At 41.5% G+C, this 26,949-nt stretch overlaps 2 protein-coding genes across 2 annotated transcripts; both read right to left on the bottom strand.

Annotated features, from left to right (window-relative positions):
• On the bottom strand, positions 1–9,218 carry zgc:194330 (uncharacterized protein LOC798349 homolog). The gene is made up of 2 exons (XM_027015411.2): positions 9,103–9,218; positions 1–1,162 (listed from the first exon to the last, which is right to left on the bottom strand). Exons 1-2 carry the CDS (start codon positions 9,216–9,218, stop codon positions 1–3), a joined length of 1,278 nt encoding a protein of 425 aa, XP_026871212.2.
• Positions 9,219–13,897: 4,679 nt separating this feature from the next.
• glis2a (GLIS family zinc finger 2a) lies at positions 13,898–26,559 on the bottom strand. Its single transcript, XM_027015395.2, has 7 exons — positions 26,126–26,559; positions 20,046–20,199; positions 19,383–19,513; positions 19,053–19,229; positions 18,493–18,626; positions 17,249–17,367; positions 13,898–17,141 (listed from the first exon to the last, which is right to left on the bottom strand). Exons 2-7 carry the CDS (start codon positions 20,173–20,175, stop codon positions 16,468–16,470), a joined length of 1,365 nt encoding a protein of 454 aa, XP_026871196.2. The 5' UTR covers positions 20,176–20,199; positions 26,126–26,559; the 3' UTR covers positions 13,898–16,467.
• Positions 26,560–26,949: the final 390 nt, after the last annotated feature.

Raw genomic sequence — 26,949 nt, 5'->3', positions numbered from 1 at the left:
TCATCCTGAGAAGGTCTCCCCCTGACTCTGCCACGTAGGCTTCTTTAAATCCTGCCAGATTGTGACCAACTCCTGTGGGGAACCTAGGATGGTAGTAATCACTCTGTCGAAATTGCTCTGTTGATAGTTGCCATCAAAATAAGTATGAAACTGTGAAGGGTCAGGAGGGGTTGAAGGTGAGACACCTAGCTTTTTTAGGCACAAACCTATGTACGCATCCTCTATGTTAAATGGCTTTAAATCTTTTGAGACAGCAACAATCCTCTCTGGGAGATCATTGGAGAAGACATAACCCATCCCCAGCAAGTAGGTAGGGTAGTACTCTTCAGCATATGATTCTATTGGCACATACCACTTGGAGTTCCTGTTCCTGACGACGGGACGGTTCCACATAACCATGCCAGTCATGTAGTTTTCTCTAGGTATGTCGGGGGCTAGCAACATGCTCATCAGGTTATCCAGGTTAAGGAACATATCAGAGTCAACCTTCATGGCAAAGGTTGCCTGAGGGCAGTGTGTGGCCAGCCAGTCCATAATCACCATGGTCTTTATGGTCAAGTTGTTGTACGTGTCCATGAAGTTGCTCTGGATGAGGTCGTGGTGTTGCTGGCTTTCCAGCCACAGCTGCTCCTGCAGCTTCTCATTGTCTGCTCCCCTGGGCAACCCCAGCAGGAACAGAACTGCCACAGTTTTACCGTGCACCACACTCTCGTTACCCCAGGTGCTACGGATAGCGTCTCTGGCCTGCAGCTGCTGAGGAGCCACCGGCACCATGAGAGTCAGAAAGGGGTTCAGCTGCTCACACTTCTCTGGCTCATCCAGGATGTAATGGTAGTTGTGCGGGTGAGCTTCGTGGTAACGCCAGCCTTCTACCTGAGTAGCACCTGAGACATCCTGCCTAGTCCTTGTTGTCACTTCTACTTCTGTGGGACTGGCTTTCCTTTGATTGTGATTTGACAGAGAGGTTGGAGTGAGTAGTGTTTTATTGATAGCATTGGTCCTCATGTAAGAGTGGAAGCTCCTGAGCCGTATTGTGGAGTGCCCCACGGGGATCTTGGACATGCAGATAATGACTAATGCTGTGAAGGTTAGGGAAACCAAGAATATGAAGACAGTCTTAAACTGGAACCTGCTGAGGCTGATAGTCATCTTCTGAGCCAGACTACAAGAAACAGAGAGATTAAGATGTGAAAAATCAATATTTTCTTTCTTGGGGTAAAAGCTTCTTTCGATTTTATTTGCTCTCAATTTCAGTTTGGTCATTTGAAACATGCTATGGATGTTTTTGAATGTAATAAGGTAATTATAACATAAATCTGTGTCTGGCCACTGACTTATGTCTTTATACCAGAACAAGATTTTAATATCTGGAAAAGGCTTTAAGTAATCGATTTTGTTTTACAACTGCTCGCAAATTGGCCTATATCAAAAGCCAGGCACGATCAGACAGTTGACAGTCCACAATGTCCACCCAAAACTTCAGTCTTGTCTACATACATCTATGAATCAGTCCTATCTAATTACAATTGCTTTATACAATTACACAATGTAATGATATTAGTAACTCAAATATGGTAAGAAAAACACCCTCAAAGTTGTGCATAGGGATCTGCTTTCTGCTGGAGATCTGCAATGTCATTTTGGAGCCTTAAATCTGCTAAAACAAATACAATTTACAGATATAAAACCATTTCAGCAATAGTTCAGCCCCACAGAGTATGTGGCAGCCTCTATAGCCAGTAATCTGTAGTAGCCAGTAGCCAGTCTTTAGGGGCAATGTAAATAGCAGGGAAACCACCACTCCTTTTCTAAGCCAAACTGAAATGCAGTAGGAATGTGGACTTCCTGTGCCACTGGACTACTACTGAGCTTTTACTTTACTGATGTCTTCAACTGAGGAGAAGCAGGTTATTCTACCCACATGCCTAGAATACTCTTATAACTTCATTTGATATATTATGGCTTTAGCTTTCAAACTAATACATACTCAGCATTCACATGTACTCTATGTGATCAACATGAAGCACACAGCTGAAGACTGTTTAAAACAAGTCTCTGATGTTAATGTAAATGGAAAATAAAATCTCTAAAATCTCGATTGTTGAATTAACCCTCTGAGGCCTAACACATCACCAGTGATATAGAAAAGCCTGCAACACTGCAGCAGTTAAATCAGAATATTTAACACTACTTACCAAAAACTATATATTAATTACAATAGTAAAAAAACAAGTCTTACCCCTGAGGGGTTAACACTTAGAGTGTTTATTCATTTGTCCTATATGAGCACTTGTAAGAGTTAAGAGTTAGTTAACACTTGTGTGTCTGTCTTGTGACCTAGCACAGGAAGCGCCTATGTGCATGGGTTACTGTGCTGAGGGGGTAATTAATTTACTTTCTTTAAAAAGGATGTAAGAGGGGGCAGATCTGAACATGCATGGACACAGCTGGGCATGCCATGTTCACCCACAACCCACTCCATTCATAAACCATCATTACATTTGTGGTCATGGAGCTCTTTCTCCATAATGGAGAGGAAGCATACAGGGAACAATAAATATTTTGTACAACATGGTGCACAAGTTTACTGGAACCAGTGAAGAACTTAAAATTCCATGCAATACTCATCGCTAAAGACCTCTCACAGTTCCTCAACAATGTCCATCTTACCAAAATTAGGATCACATTAGAACCAACTGAAAAGGCAGAACAATGGCTGCACTTCGTGGAATAGATGAGGAAAGTCTGTGTCCCCTGGGACCATATGCAGTTACACACTGAAGAACATTCTGATGATCATCGCTGATTCCAAGTGATGGTCAGGCCACATGTAATATTTACATGAGATATCTGAGGAAAGCATAATCTCAGCAAACAACATAATTTCAGACTCCTCACATCCCAGCCAAAGTCTGTCTGCCCCACCCGCAAATCATTTGGCAAGTAGTCTTACAGTATACTGTCTCAGACCACCAGACTCATGCAGCCATGAAAGTCCCATGCACTTATACGTTGAACCGCAGCTACACAGTGAACTGTAAATATTCACCTCATTCTTAGCACTAAGGCTGTCTTCAGATTGCCAGCCTTTTGATAGTCTGGGCACACATGAAATCCAATTTTTACAAATCAGATCTAAACCACATTTGGAAATGGTTTGAAATGAAATTCCAATCAGATTCCAGGTGTCTCCTGCATCATTTCTAGTGTGACAAACAATGACAATGTCAAATCCAGAGTAACAGAAGTGCTGGGAATTAAGAAGAGTGCCACAATCGATCCTGGATAATTTGCACTGTAAAAGAGAATATCAGAAATTGTTTGGAGGGCAAGAAGATGCACCTCTGTATACAAAATCCATGTTACCAACATAACTATGCAATTACATTTACCTGACACTTTTATCCAAAGCGATTTAAAATTCTGAGTGAACAGAGCTTGATCAACTGAGGGTTAAGGACCATGCTCAGGGGCCTAACAGTGGAAGCAGTGGGATTTGAACTGGCAACCTTACTAGTCAAGTACCTTAACGACTGAGCTACGACTGCCACTAACTCTTGCCACTTACATTGTTATCACAGCAACCTATGCAGATAGGTTGGTGATGTCTGGATAAACAAATCTGACCTGACCACTTGCAAATAACACTGCAGACAGTTATCTCAAAAGATCCAATCTGAGAAATGAATCTGATTTGCCTGCAGTCTGAACATAGTCTCACATTGCCACTCACTGAACTGTTAACTGTATTACTACCTCATTACTACCAGATGGAGACTGTCACCCCTGAAGGAGCAGGTAGTGTAAATGTGTGTACTGACTTGTGGTGTCAGAAGAAGGTATAGTATCATGAAGCCATTGGGAATCTCATTCATGAATGTGAATGTATTTGGTCTGGTGCTTAAAGCAGACAATTACTGCCTGGAAGACTTGAGTTTGAGGCGGGGTGTGGTTACTGCTTTAAACCTTGCCAACATTCAATATCTCTCTTTTTTATGGCTGTTCTCTGTACACTAATCTGTTACATTTACATTTACACTTACGCTCTTATCCAGAGCGACTTACAAAAGTGCATAAAATCTGTGGTGTTATGCTGTGAATTCTGTTTACACTACTGCTGTGCTTTGCATTCTGCATTCCCCAATATATTATGCTTTCTTTTGTATGTTCAGTATCACTTTGTTTGCACTACATGTCTTCAATGTGTTGAAGACAGGGGGATGAGAACTTCGCCCAAATGGAGGAGTTTAAGTATCTCTGGGCCTTGTTCACAAGCGAGGGGAAGAGGGCTCACGAGATGAGCCACAACTTATGTGCAGTGGCTGCGGCAGTGTGGTCTGTGTGCCAGACTGTGCTGTAGTGGTGAGCAGGAAGCTGAGCTAAAAAGCGAAGCTCTCAATTTCCCAGTGGGTCTATGTTCCAGCCCTTCCCCGTGAAGTCTGGGTAATGAGCGAAACTGGCAGATCATAAATACAATCAGCCAAACGAGTGTTCTTTGCAGGGTAATGGGCTTCTTTTCCCTATTGTCATACAACCCTGAAAGGGACTAAGCAGAGAAGGAGATAATGATGATGATGGTTGCACTTAAATATAAATTATAAATACTGCTATAACACAACTACTAAGTACATATGCACTATTATAGATTTAATGAACTGTAATAATAAAAATAATTCATGAATCTCAGTTTACACAGTAACAGCACAGGAAATGGCCATTTATCTCAAAGTGTACCTTTTATGTCATTACTGTTCACCGTTTGTGTCATTTTATCATAACACAAAAACATTGTTTGGATTATCAATGTGCTGTCCATTTCTCTTCAGGTGCAACTTTTACATCATACTTGTGTTAATCCAACAAAAATAACAACTGGGTTAATACCAATAAATGGAGAGTTTCTATTCTGTTACAATATAAGAAGAGTCATGTACACATACTACATATAGGAAGGTTGACATTTCTGCTTAGATAAGCTTTAGCTTGAATTACATTCCTCACAGTGATTAATATCTTTTTACAACCCATCAAAAGGAGTGTTTAATATTCCGTCAAAGCCATTGTATGCTTCTGTACCCACGTATGACAAAAGTGAAGTTGATATATTTTTATTTACATGAGGTGTACTACTGTATCAATCTACAAAAGTGCATATAGCTTTAGTAATTACCCAATGAAGGCATATATACATTATGTTTAACTACACAGGTTTTAGAGACACATTATATAAAGGGTGACAATCTTCATTAAGTATGAGGCTTAATTCAATTCAACACTATAGTTTTGATTGGCACGTATAAAATATACAATGGTAGTCAAAAATAATTGCTCAAATGTTGTTTCTTGTGTGATCACTGATACACACCAAAACATGCAATAAAACAGGAAATAAACAAAGTTATTAGTATTTTGTAGATCTACCTACTTTTAATAGCCTTAAAGCATTTTTATATAATTTCAGAATTGTTTTAATATTAAAAAGAGCTGCTTCCCATGCATTCTACACGGATTCTTTCTCTCTGCTAGTTACACTTCCCTGACTGGAAGCTACTGTAGCAGAATAAATTTTTTTTAACTGTTATTTATCTGCCAACAATGATTTTTACTCTGATCTTCTAGGGTCTCAACCTGTGTCAGTGGTCTTTCTTCTAAGCCACTGAATCAGTTGTTACACACTTCACATTCACAGCATTCAACACGTACTATGTTTTTAATTTTCCACCACATTTTGAACTTGATACAGAGCACATTCACACCAACAGAACACCTAGTTCCCTCTTTTAAACAAGTTGTCTTTAAAAACTGATGTGTGGTATGTTTTCTCTGTCTTAGTTGAAATGAGAACTTGTGGCAAAGCTGGCTTTTCCAAAGGAGAATACCCTGCCTGTTGAAAACACAGCACATTGTTCCCATGCAGCCCAAAGTCCCCAGCAAATATGTTGCTTTTAGCCACACACACCAGACGATTAGAGAGAGTAAAATAATTCCATTCAAATAGAGTGACAGATTCCTTTAAATAGAAGGAGCATAGAGATTCCTTCAACCAGAGTGAGTGGGTAGATTCTGTCAAGCCACTTCAGTGTAAACATCAGTGTACTGAATATGTGTATCTGAGAAATTGTTTTTGACTGCCAGTATAGAAACATACAGATATGGTATAATGCTCGTATGTATGAAGAAATTCATATGCCCATGTTGTCTTTCTTTTGTTTTGTGGATGTTAATGATTCTGTTGTTTTTCTGAAAGTCTCTGTGTTTTCTATGCTTTGCACCTCTGAGCAGGGACCAAGATCAGGAAGTAATAACGTGCTCTGAGTTAGGGCCTCCCAGGCACTCCTCAAGGCCAGTCCCTATCTATCCCCCCTCCCTTCTCTCCTCCTGTCTCTCCCCTGTGTGACGGCCCGAGTGCCGCGGGGCAAGGAGCGGGACGTACGGACATCGGCACTCACACGTAACACAAGCAGTGATCACATACACAGGCATTGAGACGGTGGACAGAGGTACAAACAGGAGCATGAACAACGACTGACAATAACGCACACACTGACAAGGATTTATATAACTACAAACATGACAAGACTAAACCGATGCAGGTGTGCACTTAATAACGTAGGCATGGTTAAAAGTACACAGTTAATGCAGAACTCCCACTGCAAGCGGCTGGCCATACCACGTGACCAGTGGAAGGGGCACGTTCCGTGACACCCTACTTCTTAAGTTTGATCACACTCCTGTGTTGTTGGACTGACTGCCTGATATTATATTAGACTAGTACCTTTCTTTCTGGTTAAGAAAAAAACTATCCAAAGTTTCTTCAAATAAACATTGAAAATCTGAGGATAAACACGGAATCCTGACCCTTTATTGCTGAATTTCTAACATGTTCCATAATGCTTCCTATGAATGCTGTATTTATAATACATTATATATGCATTTATAATGCAGTTTTTGACATAGGCCTGTATAATTACTCATAAGTTATACACAGTTTAAAAGCAAGAGTATATGACTTCATGAATACAGGTTTTTTAAAGCATTTGTTCATGAGAACATTATTATTGCTGTTGTTTTTTTCAATTGCCCTGGACCATTTATAAAGATATATAACACATCATTTTTATACCAGATCATTACAGGCTTTAAGTGAAGTGTGTTTTTAAGTGGCGTTTAAATGTGAAGGATACTTCATATCAATACATAATACTTTATGAAGCATTAAGTGCTGTTTACAGGCTTTAAGTGAAGTGAGACAATCACATCTAAGTTGATTCACAAATAGGACATTGTCACGGAATGCTCGCCTCCGGCGAGTCACGTGGTTTGGTGCAGTGGGCGGGTCATGTTCGTAGCCACACCTGCACATATCTGTATCGTTTTAGCCTTTTGTTTATTTAAATGCTTGTTGTTGTGTAAAGCGTTGTCAGTTATTGTTGATGTAATGTGTTAATCTAGCGTGGTAACGTGAATGTTAAATGATCTTATTGTCATTGTTAAATGTATCCGTGTTCATTGTGTTTGTGCAGTGTTAACCGTGTTGCTTTCGTTGTTTGTAATACATGTAAGTGCCCTTGTCTTTATGTTTCGATTAAATGTTTGTCCATGTCGAGGAAGTCTGTGCATCCTGCTCCGCGCCCTGCGGCACTCAAGCCTCCGCGTTACAGGCATACAACTTAAAGTTTTATGTATTCAATAATGTAAACAGATTTATTGTAAACATTAGATAAGTATTTTATCTCGTAATGTTAAAAATATTACTTAAAAACACATGTAATCAATATTATGACTTTATGCAGTTATACATGAGTTACTTTCAGTTTAATCCTTTCATTGTCACACAAAAAAGTACACAGAACTATTGCACCCCTGTTGATTCTTTTCTAGAATCCAAGTGTATATAAACTTTTAAGTTGGTTTAATTGAAGTTTAGCGAACTGTTTACTCGCGTAGTATGTCAGTAAGAACACCGTATGCAGTATGCAACCAAAATTTTTCCAGTACGAGAAAGATACCCGGATGACATACTACTTATGCCAAGTATTCCAGTACGTGACCAGAGTGATCAGTCTTCCTTGTGTATTGGATCCTATCATGGAACAATGATGGAAAATCTTTACCAAGTGGGCAGAACCTTCATATGGTCAGGTGACCTGGTAGTATGGTTTGCGTTTGTTGCATACTGGGTACTATACAGCATACTACTGTGGGGACCAGTATGCCCTATACAGTATGTAGTAGGCTGTTTTAACAGAGCCACTAACTTAGCTAGCTACGTAGATAACTAACAAACAGGAATCATGGTCAGCTTGACCATTGACCTATATACATGGATATTTGTCTGTGGATTTGACTAGGCAGAGTTACCCAGCTAGGTAACTAGCTGACTAGCTAGTTACACCCAATATAATTGGTGTTGGAAAGCAATTGCGCATGAAATGGCCACAATGGTAAAAAGAGGTCTATTTAAATATGCTTAGCTAGTTTCCTTTGAATAGTGAACCTAGGTAATTATGTCAGACATGGACAGAAGAAAGATGGCATTGTTACCTAGCATCTTGCTAATGCTAGTATAATCAACTGTTATTTTTCTAGTTAGCTAAATTCTACCTTTTTATTTAATCTATTTTACCAAAATAGCACTTTATTTTTTATTACTCATTCCTGATGAATGACTGGTAAAATGTTAGTCATTAATGAACTTATTCATTATAGCTTAGTGACTTCCAGTGAAATGTTGCCCAGTGTTCTTGCTTAACATGCATGCTGCAGCATCCCCAGATCATCATCAATCCTCCATCAAACTTCAAAGTGGGGGTGAGAAACTCTGGCTTGTAGGCCACTCCAGATCCCTGTATAACAATTAGATGACCTGGTGTTGGGCCAAGCTTAAAGTTGGACTCATCAGAGATGAGTCCTCTACAGTTTTCCAAACCTTAGTCTGGCTCTTCTTAGCTTCTGATGAAGGGCTTTTTTTCTAGCTTTCGAGACTTCAGCCCTGCACCTAGGAGCCTCGTTTGAACTGTCCTTGCTGTTCACTTCATCCCAGCTGCTGTTTGCCATTCTTTTTGTAGGTCACTTGATGTCATCCTATGGCTATTGAGTGACCTCTGGATGAGTTTGTAGTCATCCCGGTCAGTGGAGAGTCGTCTTCGCCCTCTTCCGGTCTGTAGTTTAGTTGTCCCCATTTTCTGCTGCTTAACCTTGTACTTATGAACCGCCATCATTGACAATTTAAGAATGGAAGCAACCCGATACTCATTCTATCCTCCTGAAAGTAAAACCAGGATTGAACCTTGATTCTCTTCTGCACTCGTAACATTTCTTTTGCACTCTTTTGGCATAGTCTATAGTGACTGTGTTAGAATTCAATAGACACTGGAATGGAATGGCTGCCTTACATGTAGAGATGCTGATTTAAAAGCTCTGTGTGTGTGTGTGTGTGTGTGTGTGTGTGTGTAGACCTTATGTATTTTGTACTTCTAGGTATCAGCATTCATCCCTGTATTCTACAGTATTCCAGTTCATTGGAATGTTAGATTCTAACCTACTGTACTGTACTAGGGTATATTCTATGAGTAAATGACAAAGCACTTTTGTAAGTTGCTCTGGAAGAGCATCTGCTAAATGCCGTAAATGTAAATGTAAATGTGTGAGAAAGAGAGAAAGAAACAGGTTCTTCATCGGCTGTGCAAGCAATGGAGAAATACTTCCTGTTTGTTCCTATTGTATACATATTGCATATTCAAATATATATATATATATGAACAGGCAGCTCCCCCTTCATGGTTTCTCTGCCTCTTTGTTTACCAACACGCACATGCCGGTGAAGTTGGAAGAGCCCGGATTTTATGCAGGACAAGGAAAAGGCACTTCAACCCACCACTCCCTAGTATTCTGCTCGCAAATGTTTAATCACTGGAGAACAAAATGGAGGAACTGATGGCTCAGATCAAGTTCCGGCATGCCATCAAGAGTTGCAGCATACTAGCGCTCCCAGAGACATGGCTGTCCCATGCTATACCTAATGAAGGCATCACTCCACCCAGAGGGTGTTTTTATTGTTGATGGGGATTTTAACAGGGCAAACCAGAACAAACCTGGAAAAGGTTCTGCCAGAATACTACCAGCACATTAAAATTCCTACCGGAAGAGAACAATCCTTTGATCACAGCTACACTACACTCAAGGAGTGTATACAGTTATAAACCCCTCACCTGCCCAGCTTTTGGAAAATCTGTACTACAGAACTACATAATCCATCTTAGGCAACAAACATCCAGCCTTACAGGACATCCATCAGTCCTGCTGCTTGAGAAAAATCAAAAAGATCCAGCTAGAGGGTAGCCATCCAGCACATGGCCTGCTCACCTGCTCAGCTTTTAAAAGGGCCTTAAGAGAGATTTCATTGCTTTGAAAGGCTATGATTAGCTGTTTTGCCTAGAGTACTATGAGGAGTCCTGGTTTTCCATCTATTGCTGTATGTGTGTCTGTATAGATATACATCTTGTGTTTGTTACATTTACAGCATTTAGCTGACACTTTTTCCAAAGCAACTTACTAGCAACCTTCTGATTACAAGTCAAGTACGTTAAGCGCTGAGGTACCACTGCCCAGTTTGTTTGTTTCTTCTGATTTTCTTTGTTTGGGAGCTGTAGGGGTGGGTGCCACCTTCTTTTGCCCCCTTTCTCCTGCTTTGATGTTGGGGAGTTAGGGAAGTAGTGTTGCGTTTTTCTTTTTGTTTCTCTTTGTTTTTCCTTTGTTTACTGTTTAGACATGCGTGATTGTGCGTGTGTGCTATTTGTGAATATTTATGACTTATGATATACAAGCCATGTTGGTTCAATTACTCTGAAAATGTTTAAAATGGTAACTAAAACTGTTATTATGCCATCAGTTATTCAAAAAACAAATGTATGGTCTTTTATATGAACTTTGGTATTGGTGAATGGCTATCAAATATTTTCCTCTACACACTTTTTAACACACAGGGTAACAACAAAATACTACGGGAACATTCATTCTTGACCACTGCTGTACCAGGTATCCAGATTTTCCTGTGTTTCCTGTTGCTTGAATGCCATTTAGTCACTAATGTCCTATTATGTATATGATAGGTGTTTGTGTTGACAAGTTTCTCAAGAAACTTGCAAATGAATCAAGCCTGCTCTGTAATGGACAGTTGGAATCAAACATTCAGTTCATGGGGCTTAATTTAATTTGAATATAAAATTTAAAGGAGAGACTAAGTAGGTATAAAGTTTGATTTATTACATTAAAGCTGACACTGATTTCTGGATAAATCAAGTTTAACACATGAAAATAATATAAATTCAAATATTCTAATCAGGTACAGCTCTGTAGCCCATTACACTGAAATATTCTGACAAACACTTAAATAACTCATGAATGTACAATACATCCTAACAAACTAATGAATAATTTACCACAAATCAAAGCCTAAAATAAGGTGATGAATTACCCGAATAATCACATACATATCTCGATACTTAAACCAACACTCACGGGTTGAGTCTAATATAATAAATATGTTTATTATAACATCAACCATTTAGTAAAGATTGACAGTGAGCTGAAGAAAAATAGAGACCTTCACTCACCTTAGCCAGGTACCCATGCTGGAGGACTCCTGTTGTCCCTGTGTGGGTGGCAGAGATGAAGGAGATGAGCACACAGAGAGATGATACCTCTGTAGGTGTACGCTATGTCTCAGGGCCCTAAGACTCTATGAGATCAGCGCTTTGGGAATGGCATCCCGTGGAATTCCAGAATTATGGGTTTGCTTTACCATTTTACCTGATTCAGGTGTTTGTAATGAAGGGGAGGAGCCAGGACTGAGAGTAATTCTCACACCAAAGCTGCCTGTGATGGGAAAGAGGCGTGTTTGCCAGGTACACACAGAAGCACTTAGTTACACAAGCAGCCTTTCAGGCAGTAAAAATGTTAATTATTTATGGCCTAGACTCAAAGACTAACTAAGTCTCAAAATCTTCTAAGTTGATGTAAAATATTACATTTATGGTAACTTTCAGTTTCCATAATTTTGCAGAAATATGGACAAATAACCAAACTAAATTTTCTGTAGAATTATTCCTTCCAATAATTTAGTATTTAATCACCAGCAGGTACGTCTTTAACTATTTTTCACATTCTTTTGTTATAAGATGGATGCTCAACATGAGATCAATCATTTTAGAGTGGAAGGAACACATGCACTAGCACACAGAGCAAGGTCTAAAGGGATTGGTTGCAGCCTTGCACAACACCACGATTTCCCTGACAACATGGAAACAAACTCTTTTTTAGTCAAATCAAGAAGTGAGAAACCCATTAGCACAAACACCTGTAGGCATAAACCTTGTATGTCAAGCTTAGCACCATCCTGGCTGAGATAAGTAAAGGCATGTGAATTTATATGTAAATTGTACATTTGTATATTTTTTGTATAAAATGTACATTGTTTGTTTGAGTGGATATACAATTGTATATTTTTTGTGTGAGAAGCTGAAAACAATGTTTGTGGGGATATGTGAGAGCGTGAGTGTGTGTTTGTGCTATCTGTGTATATTTATGACGTAATATTCAAGTAATTTTATTTCTCTGTGCAGTTTCTGAATATGCATACATCTGGGATATCACCTTCCAGGAAGGTAGAGGATTACCCAAATGCCCCTGAGGAAGCTCTTTTGTGAATGGTGGGGCTTCCTTTGTCACGACCAGCGTTACCTGACTGACAGATCTAACACTGGGCGTGTTACTGGGGCGTTAAATCCGCCTAATGACGAATTCTTCTATTTCTGTCGGCCGCATACACATTTATCTCCGTCTGTTTAAGTTGGTGAAAAAAAATCTGCCCGCGACAAAGAGAGCGGAGTAGTAACAGGGGGGAGTGCAAACGGTAGTTTTGGTTTAGCACTTGTGCAGCCACCGCATGCTCTTATCGCAAAACACCTGTCCAACACGATATTTTCTTCATTTCAAGCAGACACGTAAAGACACTTCCATTTTCTCACAATGGAATTTTCACCAGAAACATCACCCCACTAATCTAGAACTATATATCCCAATCACCTGATTTACTGTAAGGAAAAACAATGCTATTGTGATGAGTAAATGTGACTGTTGGTGTGTCATTACACACAACATTTAATTAAAATAATTACTCATATCAAAGTTATGTGAATATTAATTCTCATCATGTACCATGAAAAAAAACAATAATTGTATAATAATACTATAATATGCTAATAATATTTATTGTCATAATTATTATCGGTATTGTTAATAATAATTATTGTATTATTGTTGTTCGCTGAATGCAACTGGAAAGAGGTTCATGTATGATTTAATCCACCTCGTCCCAGGACAGTTTCGTCTCATCAGACCTGGGAAGTTTGCTTTTAGTCTCATATATTTGTCTTTACATAACCGCAAATGTTTTTAGGCACTGCTTTTTGTTTTTCCCTCCTGCCAGCCAGCATATTGGTCAATTCCTAAATTGTTTGAAGGATATGAATCACCTGGCAGAAAGAAGAGTTCAGTTCACCATTTACTGCGGCTTTGCCATTGATATTCTGATTATTAAGGATTTTTTGACGGCACTTAACTGCAACAATTTGACCAAGAGTTTCAGGTTTAATAGTAATTACATAATGGCTGGTAATTACATAGCAGATCTGAGTGAAGAAGCGGAGGCCACTGTTGCTGTGCCCTAAGCATGATGCTGGAGCCCTCAGTATCTGAGCGAGATCTGCAGGTGCCTCCTCAGGCAGATACAGCAGCCAGACCACTGGGTAGAAATAACATGGCAACAGTACCTGTTATTTGTTACACACCCCTCCCTTGTAAAAAAAATAAACAAAACACAGCTTTGACACGACTCTACATTTAACATATGACACTTTTTATTAGACATTTTTAGTCTTCGTCAGAATCGCCTTTAGCAAAATTTGCACCTCTGCTATCCTGTAAGGAACAATCTCAGGGAGCTGCCATCTGTAAACATGTAGAAATAGATTGTATGCTCAGCGCTAGAACCTCATGCTATCTGGGAAATATACATACAGACACAAGTGGCCTGATAGCTGCTATTCGTATATATAGATCCTGTACAAAACCTCAGGGACACCATGTGACATACAACCAACTAGAGTTTTATCACGTATTTTGGCATTACGGTTGTAGCCACAAGTTAGCTGACTGGTTATAGCATGTTTTGTGCAATTAAAGTCACTAGTCTCTTTTTCAAAGGACCTGTCTTTGACAACAAACAAGCTATTATTAGATTTTTTTTTTTTATTACTTTACATAAAAGCTAAAGGTCTAAAAATTCATCATAAGCAAAGGTTTACAGATAGCATACTTTAAGGGGTGTTTTAATATGTTCACATCCTTTCAGCCACACTGCTTTGTCAGTAACATAACCAGAATGTGCAGCAGGCGGTAGGCTTGGGATAAATATCTTTGCACGTTAGTGGAAAAAAGCGGTTTGACTACTAATCTAATAATCTAAGACCAGCATTCAAATAGCCTTATGGCTAAGTCCCTATAAGACATACACATTGTAACATATGTTCACAAGTGCAAGTGTATGTTTTAATACTGTGTGTTTACAAAGTGCAAGATGTGTCACAACCAGTCAGCTAACTCCTGAATATTACCGCTGCCCATCTGCAGTAAACTCTTACTAAAAGGCACTTGTTATTAATCAGTCACAAAGATATAAGCAGATGGCAGGCAACCCACTGTGAAGATTTAAATAAAGGTTCAAAGTGTTCAGATGATGGCTAAAATGGGCCATTGTCCATAGTTTTTAGATCCTTGTACAGTGACATAATTACATTTCAAACAAGTTTTTCATGCAGAGATTATGATGAACAGTAGCAGCCTTTACAGAGAACTAATGGTTCAGCTCTACAAGCTACTAAATCGACTGGAGTTATGAGACCTGCGAGCTCGACACTGGATGTGTCTCGTCTTAACAGCATTATAAAACCTTCTTGCATCAACAAAGGGGAAAACGTATACATGTAAGAGCAGAGAGTACAAAAAGACTTATATTTGATGATTCTGTTAGGGTGTGAGACGGATTTGCACACATACTCTTACTGAGACTATGGAGACTATGGACCTTATCCTTCTGTCTTTGTCCAATGTTCAGAACCTCCCTAGAGGTCAACATGCTTATGACGTCAAAGTCTCCGTTCATCCTTTTATCACCTGTGTGTGAATCATCTAGCTGTCAGCAGGCTTCAGGAACTGTTGCAAGTTAAGCAGGATCTGCCACACACTGCACTCTATGTAAAGGAGAACACTACCACTGGTTCAAAACACATAATGTAAGCCTATGGTCAGTGTTATTGACAGGCTCCTTTAAAAAGAAAACGACGACTACTATTGTGAGATGCTTTTCTTTTTGTGATCTGTTGGCATTTTCTAAGTCCTATACCATATGCCCAAACATCAGCCACACGCTAAGACCAACTCTACCTGAATTCCCACTGCTATTTGTTTCTCAACCATAGGTTCATATTTGAGGCCCATCGGTTTGGCTCTTATGGGTTGTTATGATGCTGACCTATAAGTGAGGCACAAGTAAACAGCTGGACTTGAATGAAAAGATGTGGATATGAATTCTGAAACTGGGTTTTTCATGGGTATCCGTGCACTCTGACTCAGAGTGAGTTTGTTCCTGAGAACAATGAGCTGAGTATGTATAGTAAATTCAACAATGAAGAAAAATGGCAAACAGTCCTTTCACATAAAATTCATATACTGGCAACTTTAGCTTTGTTTGATTTAAGGGCTTAGATGTGTATTAAATTACAATTGTATCTGTAATATTAAATTACAATCTTATCTTTAAGGAAGAATCATAGTGGCTTTTTGTGAAGCTGAAAAAAGAAGATAGTAGTTCTTGTTCCAAAATTGAAGTTGCTTAAATGAGTTCATTATAGAGTTTAGAGTTTAGTTGGAGCTAATTATCGTCCAGCTTTTAAGACAGTTGTGACATGGTTCTGGCTATTTAAAGGTGACCGCTGAACATTAACAGTTCCGCACACAGACATACACAAAGACACACACATTTACACACTCTTGCAGCTCTTTCTCTATTATTCCCAGATAAGGAATAAATATGTGTCTAAAGAGTTCTGTAAATATTGGCATGGAAGCACACTGCACGTCCTCCTGTATACTGTTGGCTGTTAAGCCCTATCAAAATACGACTCAAAGTGTCCCAAGTTTATCATTTCTAAATTGTCATTTTAGCAAATGAATTTGAATGAAGCTGATTCCCTTCAAAGCCAGCTGGCAGACTACATTTTCTTGAATCAAATTTAAAAGGTTTAGATGAAGAAAACTTTTTTTTTTTTAAGTTATTCAACTTTACATTTTTATATTGCACTGCAAACACACCTCCATGTGATTGACAGTTGATCACATGACCATCGTTCAGCTAACCATAGCCTGCCTCAGCATCATCATGCCTGGTGGGACAAACACCCAAGACAGAGTCTCATGCCCTGCTTCTACCTCTCTTTCTTCATCATCCTCATCATCATCACCACCTCTACCCCTCTGCTGTGCCCCGAGCGTGAGGGATGGAAGTATGAAGGGCTCGAGCGGGTGTGTCTTGCCCAAGCCCAGGGCCCCCCTTCTGTGGCTGAGCACAGCTCCCAGCCCTGGGAGTGCAGAGGCCATGGAGAGGTCCAGTGGGGGGGCCATGAGGGTCATCAGAGGCCCAGTAAAGGTGTGGAGAGCGTGAGCTCTGAGAAGGGCCAGCGTTGCTCCTGGTAACGCTAGACGAGCCCTTCCTGGGTTGGGCAGGCTTGAAAGATCCCGTTCCGTGCCCACACTTTCTCCAAGCCCTGCTCCCCCACCTGGGCGGCTCCATGACACGGGCAGTTCTGCCCCCGGCGAGGCGGGGGTTTCCTGGGCGACAGCATGGCCGTGGGCCTTGATGTGCTTGCGGAGGGAACTGGGGTCCGTGTAGCGTTTGTGGCAGCCAGCCATCTTGCAGCAGTAGGGCCTGTCCTCGTAGTGTGTGCGCGTGTGCTTGAAGCGGTCACTGGAGTTAGAGTATCGCTTTCCACAGCCCGTATATGGACATGCATAGGGCTTCTCTCCTGGGGGAAGGAGGGGATTCAAATGGTGCAAACAAGCCTCTTTAAACCTGTTTTAGGGAAAATAGACGTAAACTGTGTGTGTGTGTGTGTGTGTGTGTGTGTGTCACCTGTATGAGAGCGGGTGTGGATTTTGAGGTTTTCCAGCCGAGAGAAACTCTTGCTGCAAATGGGACACTGGTGGGGTTTCTCATTGGTGTGTGTACGAATGTGAATCAGCATCTTGTATCTACATAGGTGAGGCATTTGTTAACACCTTGAACACACACAATTAAGCCACCAAATGCACATTCACACGTACACACAGACACACGTAGTACAAATATTAGTTTCCAGGTATTCTTCCTGGTTCATGGATTGATGATCAAAAGGCTCAACCTATGGTTTCCACATGAAACAATGCTAGAACTATACTAGAACTGTACTACTACTAGGCCCAACGATGTAGCTATATACCACAGCTCTAGTATAGTTGTAGGATAGTTCCAGTATCGTGAGCAAAATCAGATACTGGATGTGTAAGAGAAAAGGGTTAGAAAGCTCACTGCATGTCTGAGTGGGATCTTTCTAACCCACTTCTAAACATGCAGCATCTGATCTTTCCAACATACATCTCTTACAGAAATGTGTTAGTATCTGATCTTTCCAACACACTTTTCTGGTCTGGTAGAACGAAATGCGAGTCAATAGCGGCCGCCAGTGGGACATGACACTCCCGACTCCCAGGTCTGGCCTTCTGGTCTCCGGTCTCGGTCAGCACTACCCATAACTGTGACCACAGTTCACCTCATGTTATTGTGCAGGGCTGAGAGCTATTTTAGAACTGTGGTGACCTAAATACTGTCCTGCCAAGAAGACTAACATGAACATTCTGGTAACGTTGGGTAAATGCTGTGACACCATGCACAGACACATGCTTCTGAATGATAGGCTTGAGCATATCGGCAGAGCTAATCAGTAGACTTTCACTAATTTATTCCAATTCTAATTCTCCATCATTTCCAACATACACCTTTCTGTATACTTAATGATCACACCCAGTAAACAAGGCACACATAAACATTTCAGATAAAGTACTATTTATACTTAGACAACTGAAACTGATGTAACTAATTATTCCCAACATCCGTTTTTGATAAGAGGATCTGAGAAGAACAGTGAACAGTGAAGAACTGGCACTGTTAATTGAAACTGAATATGGAAACAAAATAGTTCTCCAGTCTGCTGCAATGTCTCCCTTCCTTCTCCCGCATCATTAATTCCAGAGGAGCATGTCAGTTAGTGTACTGGTAGTTGTTTTTATTATTAGTTTTTGTATATGTGCAAGTATTTGTGAATGACAGCAGTGAATGACCTGGCATTGAAGCCGCGACCTTTGCGCGCGCACCCTTCCCAGTGACAGCAGTACCCAGACCTCCTCTCTGGCTTCACGTGGAACTCAGTCACATGATCCACCAGGTCCTGCAAGCACTCGAACAGCAGGTGGCACTAAAGAGTGGGGAGGGGGACATGGCTCTACAATCACCAAAGCATTTAAGTCACAATAAAAAAAATGTATAAGAAAAAACTCTGAGGTCACCTTGGGTCAGCCGTGTGGCTTTAATGGGACAGTTCGGCTAAAAGTGCCAGTGTGTCAGTCTGTGTATGTTTAAATCCTGATTTTTTTTTCCTTTTCTTTTTTTTTCAGTTTTATTACTAGTTACTTAAAGCCAGAGGCTTGCAAAAGGATCCATCACCAGTTCACATTGTTTGTTCTTCCCCAACCAGCAACAGCTTCATTTAAATGTAGTTATTTAGATGTAACCATAGTTCTGTAGCCACTGATTGCCAGGCTCTAGTGTGCCTTGGGGTGGACCAGAAGAGAAGCGTGAGCTGAGCTTCCCTGACAACCTCTGGACCAATCAATCGGCTCACCTTAAGCCAGCGACAGGCAAGCTGTTCATCCCCTGGTTCAGGAGACTCCCGTCTCTCCTGACGCTGACCAACTAGCATAGAGCGGTGAAGGCTGCCTCGGGAATCAACTGGCAGGAAAAACTGAAAACTTGGGGGTGAAGAAGCCCCATCCTCCAGGTAACTGATGGTCTCTGAATTCTGTGTGTAAAAAAAAAAGATGTGCATTATTATTTCATATAGTATATATCTTTGATGATTTAGAAAGTTGCATAAGTTCCGTGCGTAAGAACACATTTTAGGTCCAAGAAAGTGGCTTTGACCTGCTCTTGTTGGTGACAGTATGTAACTCACCACGGCTGGGGGTGGCGCTAGAGGACTGCAGCTAGAGTGAGAGTGCTGAGGGGAGGGAGGGGAGGGAGAGGGAGAGGGGGACGCGCACAGGTCCAGCTTTGAGGAAGGGGGAGAGTCCAGAACATCTTTACCTGCAGACACACAGGAGACAACCACACAATACCGTCTTTCTCTAATAGGTAATAATGTGATATATCAAGATAAACAACACGTGTAGTATTCTTATCAAGAGCGTTTGAAAAATATCATCACTCTCCCAGTGTTCCGTTCAGAAAGTACTAAATGGACTCTGAGCAACATGTTTACAAATGTAAGTCAACCATCAGTCTTAAAGCTATCATTTTTTACTTTTTTGATTAGCAGACATGTTTGTTTTATAGTTTTATCTATCTTTATAGCTTTATAGTTTTATATAAGCTGATAAAGTTGCAAGTCCAATAGAATAAACTAAACCAATATCAAACACGCAGCACATTAAGGGTTCGGACATATATTTATAGTAGAAGGGGAGGCTTCCAGTGATGTTTTGTTTTCCTTTGAGTTAATTTATTTACGGCTGTTATTGTGATTATATTGTAAAGTGTGATTTGAAAAAGGAAGGCAATTATCATGATATGAAAATAATCCTACTCTACATGTGGTTGTGTGTGTGCGTGCACTGACCAGTGTCAGAGCTGTGTGTCAGGCATAATATCTGGGTTCGGGCAAATCGTAGTGGAGCACAGATAGATGTTCTGAGTGCCCTATCACTTGATGAGATCTTCAAGTCCAGCGGTTCGTCCAATGAGAGCATGGCTAAGTCTCAAGGCCAACCCACCTAAACAGCAGAGCCAATAAAAGATAATAAGTGCAAATCGGAAATCTCTCTCTCCCTCTCTTGGTCACACACACATGCACGCAAAATGGCTCTCCTTCACTCTAATGCATAGCCTTTTCTGCATTAAAACAGCTGGAAAAAGACGTTCTAAATTTACTCCAGCAACTGTAAGTCATTTACATTTCTTTCTGCTAGACAAGCAACTCCCTCCACACACACACACACACACACACACAGTTTCATACTTCATCATGCATGCACGTAGTCCTGATGAGGTACAGTTGTTTGGGCATCTTGCCTATATCCACAGTGTGGCTGTGCGTGCGTGTCTGTCTGTGTGTTGGTCTGTGTGTGAGAGTGTGTGACTATAGAACACCAAGTGTACGGGCCCTCTGCAGCTCCCACTCTATTCCGTACGTCCTCCAGCACAAAACTCTGGTTTTTATTGTTGTGTGCCTGCTCCGTTGCACTGGTACACGGTTTCTTTCCCATCAGTATCATATGACTTTCTCATTAAATAGCACTTTACACACTGCAGGTTTTTGGTTGAGGTTTTCTCTGTTTCAGAGGAAACTCCCCTAAGTTCAGGAACGCAGACATTCGGCTCATGCTGGCCCCTCCCTGGTAACAAACACTCTCCCTCTCGCACGTTCCCCTTCTTCCCTCTCTTTTCCTCTTTCTCCTCCCTTCATTATTCTTCTCCCCAACATTCCAGTTTTTTGCTGGTTATTTTACTCTGTTCTTGCCTCCCTCCTTTTCTTTTCACCACTTTCCCACACACACACACACAGACACACACACACACACACACACACACACAGACACACACACACTCACACACACACACACACTTACACACACACACATGCACTTACATACACACACACACACACCCACACTCACACTCACGCACACATGCACACACGCACACACTCACACACACACACACACACCCTTAGGTGACTGATTTCTTAGTGTTCCCGTCATAGAAAACAAAACAAAAAAATTCTGCACAGCTCTCTAATGTCATCTTGAACATTTACTTACTGACACACGCTGGATATTAGTGACTCCCCCCACACACGCTGGATATTAGTGACTCCCCCCACACACACTGGATTTTAGTGACTCCCCCCACACACGCTGGATATCAGTGACTCCCCCCACACACGCTGGATATTAGTGACTCCCCCCACACACACTGGATTTTAGTGACTCCCCCCACACACGCTGGATATTAGTGACTCCCCCCACACACGCTGGATATCAGTGACTCCCCCCCACACAGGCTGGATATTAGTGACTCCCCCCACACACGCTGGATTTTAGTGACTCCCCCCACACACACTGGATATTAGTGACTCCCCCCACACACGCTGGATATCAGTGACTCCCCCCCACACAGGCTGGATATTAGTGACTCCCCCCACACACGCTGGATTTTAGTGACTCCCCCCACACACGCTGGATATTAGTGACTCCCCCCACACAGGCTGGATATTAGTGACTCCCCCCACACACGCTGGATATCAGTGACTCCCCCCACACAGGCTGGATATTAGTGACTCCCCCCACACAGGCTGGATATTAGTGACTCCCCACACACACGCTGGATATCAGTGACTCCCCCCCACACAGGCTGGATATTAGTGACTCCCCCATCTCCCCCATTCACTTACTGGATATTATACTGATCTGCCCCCCCATTGGATATTATATTGAGGCTATAACTTTTGTGTCTCCTCCCCTAATCCTACTAATATAACAAGGTAATAGGACATTTAAACACTAAAACACTGCTATACGGACCTACTCACACCTGCCGGCTCAGAAAGAAGAGCTCTTCTCATGGGTCTAGGAGTCCCTCTCTCCTTCCTCTCCTCTGTGCCCCCTCTCTCCATCACCCTTTCACTGGGCCTCCTCTTCTTCAGTCTCCTACATATCTTTTTGGGAGCTTGCCCTAATCTTTCAGTTTTTGTCTCCCTTTTTCAATTTTCACTCCATGTTTCTTTCCTTATCTTTCTAACCGCAGTTCAATCTGTTTGGGAAATGCTTCTCTGTCTTTCCTTCTTCAATAAGTTATATTTAAAAACATTTATCTCCCACTGTCTCTCTTCCTACTACCAGCAATCATTTCTTCCAATATTCTGATGAGCGACCTTTACTCAAATGATAAGATACACACCCACACTTATCTCAGTCTGTAAACCACCTGGAGTACAGGTGTCTCATATTCAACAGGAGTAGCACACAGACTCTCACTCACTCTGACAGCAGGAGGGCTGAACATAGAACAGAGCCAACTAATGAGTCACTATTAAGAAAGAGACATTACATTTAGCTGACACTTTTATCCAGAGCTACTTACAATTATGACTGAATATAACTTGAACAATTGAGGGTTAAGGGCCTTGCTCAGGGGCCCAACAGTGGAAACTTGAGAGTGGTGGGGTTTGAACCAGCAACCTTCTGATTACTAGTTAAGTACCTTAACCACTGAGCTGCTGCTGCCAAACACAGCTTCATGAAGATATGAAACCACACCCCTCCTGGCTCCCCCTGCCTCCCTTTTAATTTTAGGTTTATTCAAGGGGATTTTCAGGAATGGCCATACCTACCTTATTTTGAAGGACCATGAAAATAATGATAAGTTTAGAGCTATTAATTGGTGACCCTACCGTTAGAGTGATAGCTTTGAAAGTGTGGAGCTTGCTTTACATGAAAAAACCAACAGACAACCTCAAACCTCAATAGAAACCTTGGAGTCCATAGTGGACCCAGTACTCGACATTGCTCGTCTGTAAATAATGTAATTAATACCAATACATACTCATTCATAATTAAATGAGAAAGGTATGTAGTTATGTAGACATTTACTTAAAGATTAATTTAGATACCTTAAAACTGGTATAAGCAATCACCTGATGTACTCTTGTAGTTCATCAGCTATTGCACTGTGTAGTGCTACAGTCATACTTATAATTACGTAAGACGCTCTGGATCAGCACATTTGCCAAATACTGAAAATGTAAAATGAAGATGTTCTCTATGCCTTCAAAAAGTATAAGACACTTCATAATGTAAGGAAATGGGTTTGATAATTACAGCCTGTTTCTGAAATGGATAAGGAAATAGCTGAAACACTGACCTGATTTTATCTGAGGGACATGTTGCATTATATTAATGTATCCAGCAGCCACAGGTATTGGAATCATCTAACATACTGGGTTGTTCCATGCAAAGTCACCTAGACCTCCCACTTCACGTCATGAATTTTCTTGAAAAAAAAAATCATTTGAAAACGTATTAAATTTGTGAGACCTTGCAAAATCCCATATCTGTATTCCAAATAACCTTTTTTATTTTTGAAGCTGGGACCTCTGAGCCAAATTTCATCACTTTAGCAGTGCTTTGTATGTGTGTGTATGTGTAAGTCTCACCAATTCCCTGTTTTTCAATGAACTGGGTTGAAATTTGTACTGAACAAATTATCCGTAGGGTTTCTTGGATATTCAGTACAAAATTCATCCATCAGTTGAAAAACAGGCAGTTGGTGAGGCTTACACATGCACATACAAAGAACTGCAGAAATGGTTAAATTTAGCTCACATAGCCCAACTTAAAAGAATAATAACTAAAAGAAATTTGGAATAGAGCTAGTGGATGTTGCAGGATCTCGTGAATTCAGTAGGCTTTCACATAATTTTTTTTAAGGAAATCCAAGATGTGAACCCATAGGACCAGGAGAGTCTGCACAGAGTGACCCACACCGAAAGGCTAGGTGTTGCTGACGTGCATGACGTATCTCACGTCTATGCGCTGTATACAGAGGAAACTGTAACAGGTTCCAGCATGGCTGCCCACCCAGAAGTTGCTTTTGATTTCTTAAGAAGTAATACTGACGATTGTAGATTCAGTTACAGGAACCTCTGTGTATTTACATGCCGCTGCGCGTGCCGAGGTTTCAGTTCACCGCGGAGCTCAACTGTGGCTACCATTAGGGTGATTAACTGCACTGCTTGATCAGTCCATTCACGCCTCTCGCTTGCTTCCTGCGTCTGATGCCTTCCTGTCTGTCCTCTAAATCCCCGCATGTGTCAGCCAGGCTTCGCATGCGCCCACACGCATGTAGAGATTCCTCAGTGTGCCGCAGATTCTCTCCATTTGCTTTCGGTGTGTGCGTTTGTGTGTAGACTAGAAATGCCGAAGAACAGGCCAAGCTCATAAACAATAACAAAAACCAGCCGCGGGCACAACATGCCATGAGAGAGAGAGAGAGAGAGAGAGAAAGAGACAGATGGATGGGGAGAAAGAGAGATGGAGGGAGACAAGAGAAAAGAGTTAGAGAGCGTGAGACGGAGAGAGAACAAAATTCAAGCCTCAGCAAAATCTGTCACGTCTTGCCTCAGCCCAAGTAATTCAAACAGTACCACTGACCCAGTTGGTCAGTACTGCTGACTCAGTTCTGGTTTTGCACGTTCATTTACTATTTTCTTATCTATTTCCCCTTTGCTGGTTATGTTCATTTGCTTTGGCAATAATGTGACGTATACCATTCATGTCAATAAAACGATGTTGAACTGAGAGAGACTGGAAGAGATAGAGAGAGACAGAGAGAGAGATGGAATGAGAGAGAGATGGAGAGAGACACAGGGGAAGAGAGAGAGACATGTGAGTCTTTTGTGTTGTTGTAATCCAAGAGGTAAACTAATATTCTGTAGGCAGCCTCTGTTATTACACTGTCTGTCCCAGACACTCTCCTTTGCTCTGAGACCCACCCCCCCAGGTTATATTTTCCATTCGCTTTCTTGTTCAGGGAGGAATTCTCTGCATGTTTGTTTTGGAAATGCATTGCTCTGTGGGGACCACAATGTGAAAGAGTTTGTGTGTGTGTACGTGTGTGTGTGTGTGTGTGTGTGTGTATGTGAGAGAGAGAGAGAGAGAGAGAGAGAGAGAGAGAGAGAGAGAGAGAGAGAGAGAGAGAGAGAGATGGGAGCTAGCTAAGCGGCCAACGTTGGTTAACATTTCACAAGAAAAGAATGTCTGGTTTCATCTCTCATCCCCCCCCCCCCCCCCACCACCACACACACACACACACACACACACACACACACACGCACACACACACACTGTGAATTTTTACAAAACCACTAAACTCGATGACCTTCCCAAAATTGCTGGCACAATACTGAGTTACATCCAGGCATGTGTCAGAGGCTACATACACTCAGTCATATACAAAAGACAAACATTTCTTCTTAGGCCTTTCCCTGGATTTCGTTTTTCAGAAACTAGCAATGGTATTACAATTAGTTGCATCATGATCGCTTTTCAGTTTGGATTGCACTACCACGGAACTAACCCCCCCATCTCATTTTCCATAGCCTATCAGACGAAGACGTGTTGCTAAGGAACCAGCTCCTCTTATGACACTGAATGGTACCTGAGGAGGACTGCGAATGAATTAAATTATTGATCAGCCATTTGAAAACAAAGTAAAAAAAAAAAAAATCTGTCAGCTTTGCAATATATTCATGCGCGTTCTCTGTGCTTGAGGATTGAAAATGTTTAAATCTCACCGCGAACGCGCCCCGAGTCCGTTACACCTGTAGCTTTTCTCACGTGACCACAGCAGAATGCAATTGGGACGGATTTTATTACATGTACTTCCGCAAGGATAACTATATAAACATGATATGCATGTAAACGACAACAGTACAGTATATACGTGTATCCATGTATATCTATCTCCTCCCCCCCCAATCTCTCTCACGCATATCCAAAATAAAAAGACCGGGACTGTTGACAGTCAGTTCCATACGAAAAACGCGCGCCCTGCTCCTGATGGACGTCCATCAGGACGAGTACGGGATATAACGGCTCTGCCTGCGCATTTCCAGGGAGACTGAACTGTCCTGAGCTTTACCTTTCAGGATGGCTAGTCAGTCCGGCTTACGTGACCGCTGCGCTTCTCCGCCAGGGGCTCCAGACGTGCCGTCTGTCACTGGGACCAGACTCGTTAGGAGACGTTTCCTTCTGTAGATCCTGCAAAAAAAAAACCCGACTCCGGTGCCGAATAACGAACAGGATCAACAGGACAAAAACGGTCGAGGCGACGAGCTTCTCTTTATTTAGTCTTCTAGTACAGTTGCAGCCTTCGGGTGAACTTGTCTAGTTTTTTGTGTGTGTTATGTTGGTGTCACTGATAAACGACGCACTGAGTTAAATTTAAAATAAGCTTTCTAAAGAAAAATCTTTGACTTTTGTTTCTGAACAATAACAGAGGAGCGTCGCTTGTGTACGACGCCTGTCAGCTGTCTTCCTCGCGTGGAATCGTCTTGGATGGCATTCCGAGTGAGCGCGCACAGGGAGAGGGGGCGAAGAATGGAATTATGTTGTTTTTCCTCCAGATGTGCTCTCTCTCTCTCTCTCTGAGAGAGAGAGAGAGAGAGAGAGAGAGAGAGAGAGAGAGAGAGCGCAGCGGTTGTCTAGCTCTTTTCGCTCCGCGCGCCTGTGTCGCCCTCCCGTGGCTGCGGCCCCGGACACGTGATTGGGCTGCGCGCGCTGAGCCGAACTTCGCTCTACACGAGCACAGGAGAACCAGGGGATTTACGGTAGCAGGTTTATTCACTGTGACATATTAGTTTTTGCTTTGCTTGTTTTCAGAGAGGATCTTTACATTGTTATTTTAAAAATATTTAAGACATTTTTATGACAATTACAATTGTCTCGTGTGCAAGAGTACCCCCT

The sequence above is a fragment of the Electrophorus electricus genome, chromosome 21, assembly GCF_013358815.1.
Source record: "Electrophorus electricus isolate fEleEle1 chromosome 21, fEleEle1.pri, whole genome shotgun sequence".
Lineage (NCBI taxonomy): Eukaryota > Metazoa > Chordata > Actinopteri > Gymnotiformes > Gymnotidae > Electrophorus > Electrophorus electricus.
This window is presented reverse-complemented; position numbering and strand designations above follow the sequence as displayed.

Excerpts from the sequence above, each read along its gene's own strand:
- zgc:194330 (XM_027015411.2), bottom strand. The coding sequence starts at position 9,218 with ATGGCGGTTCATAAGTACAAGGTTAAGCAGCAGAAAATGGGGACAACT. Across the intron at positions 1,163-9,102 it reads GACTACAAACTCATCCAGAG|TCTGGCTCAGAAGATGACTA; the intron begins GTCACTCAATAG and ends TGTTTCTTGTAG.
- glis2a (XM_027015395.2), bottom strand. The coding sequence starts at position 20,175 with ATGCTCTCATTGGACGAACCGCTGGACTTGAAGATCTCATCAAGTGAT. Across the intron at positions 19,514-20,045 it reads GACACACAGCTCTGACACTG|GTAAAGATGTTCTGGACTCT; the intron begins GTCAGTGCACGC and ends GTGTGTCTGCAG. Across the intron at positions 18,627-19,052 it reads TTGCCTGTCGCTGGCTTAAG|TGCCACCTGCTGTTCGAGTG; the intron begins GTGAGCCGATTG and ends CCCACTCTTTAG.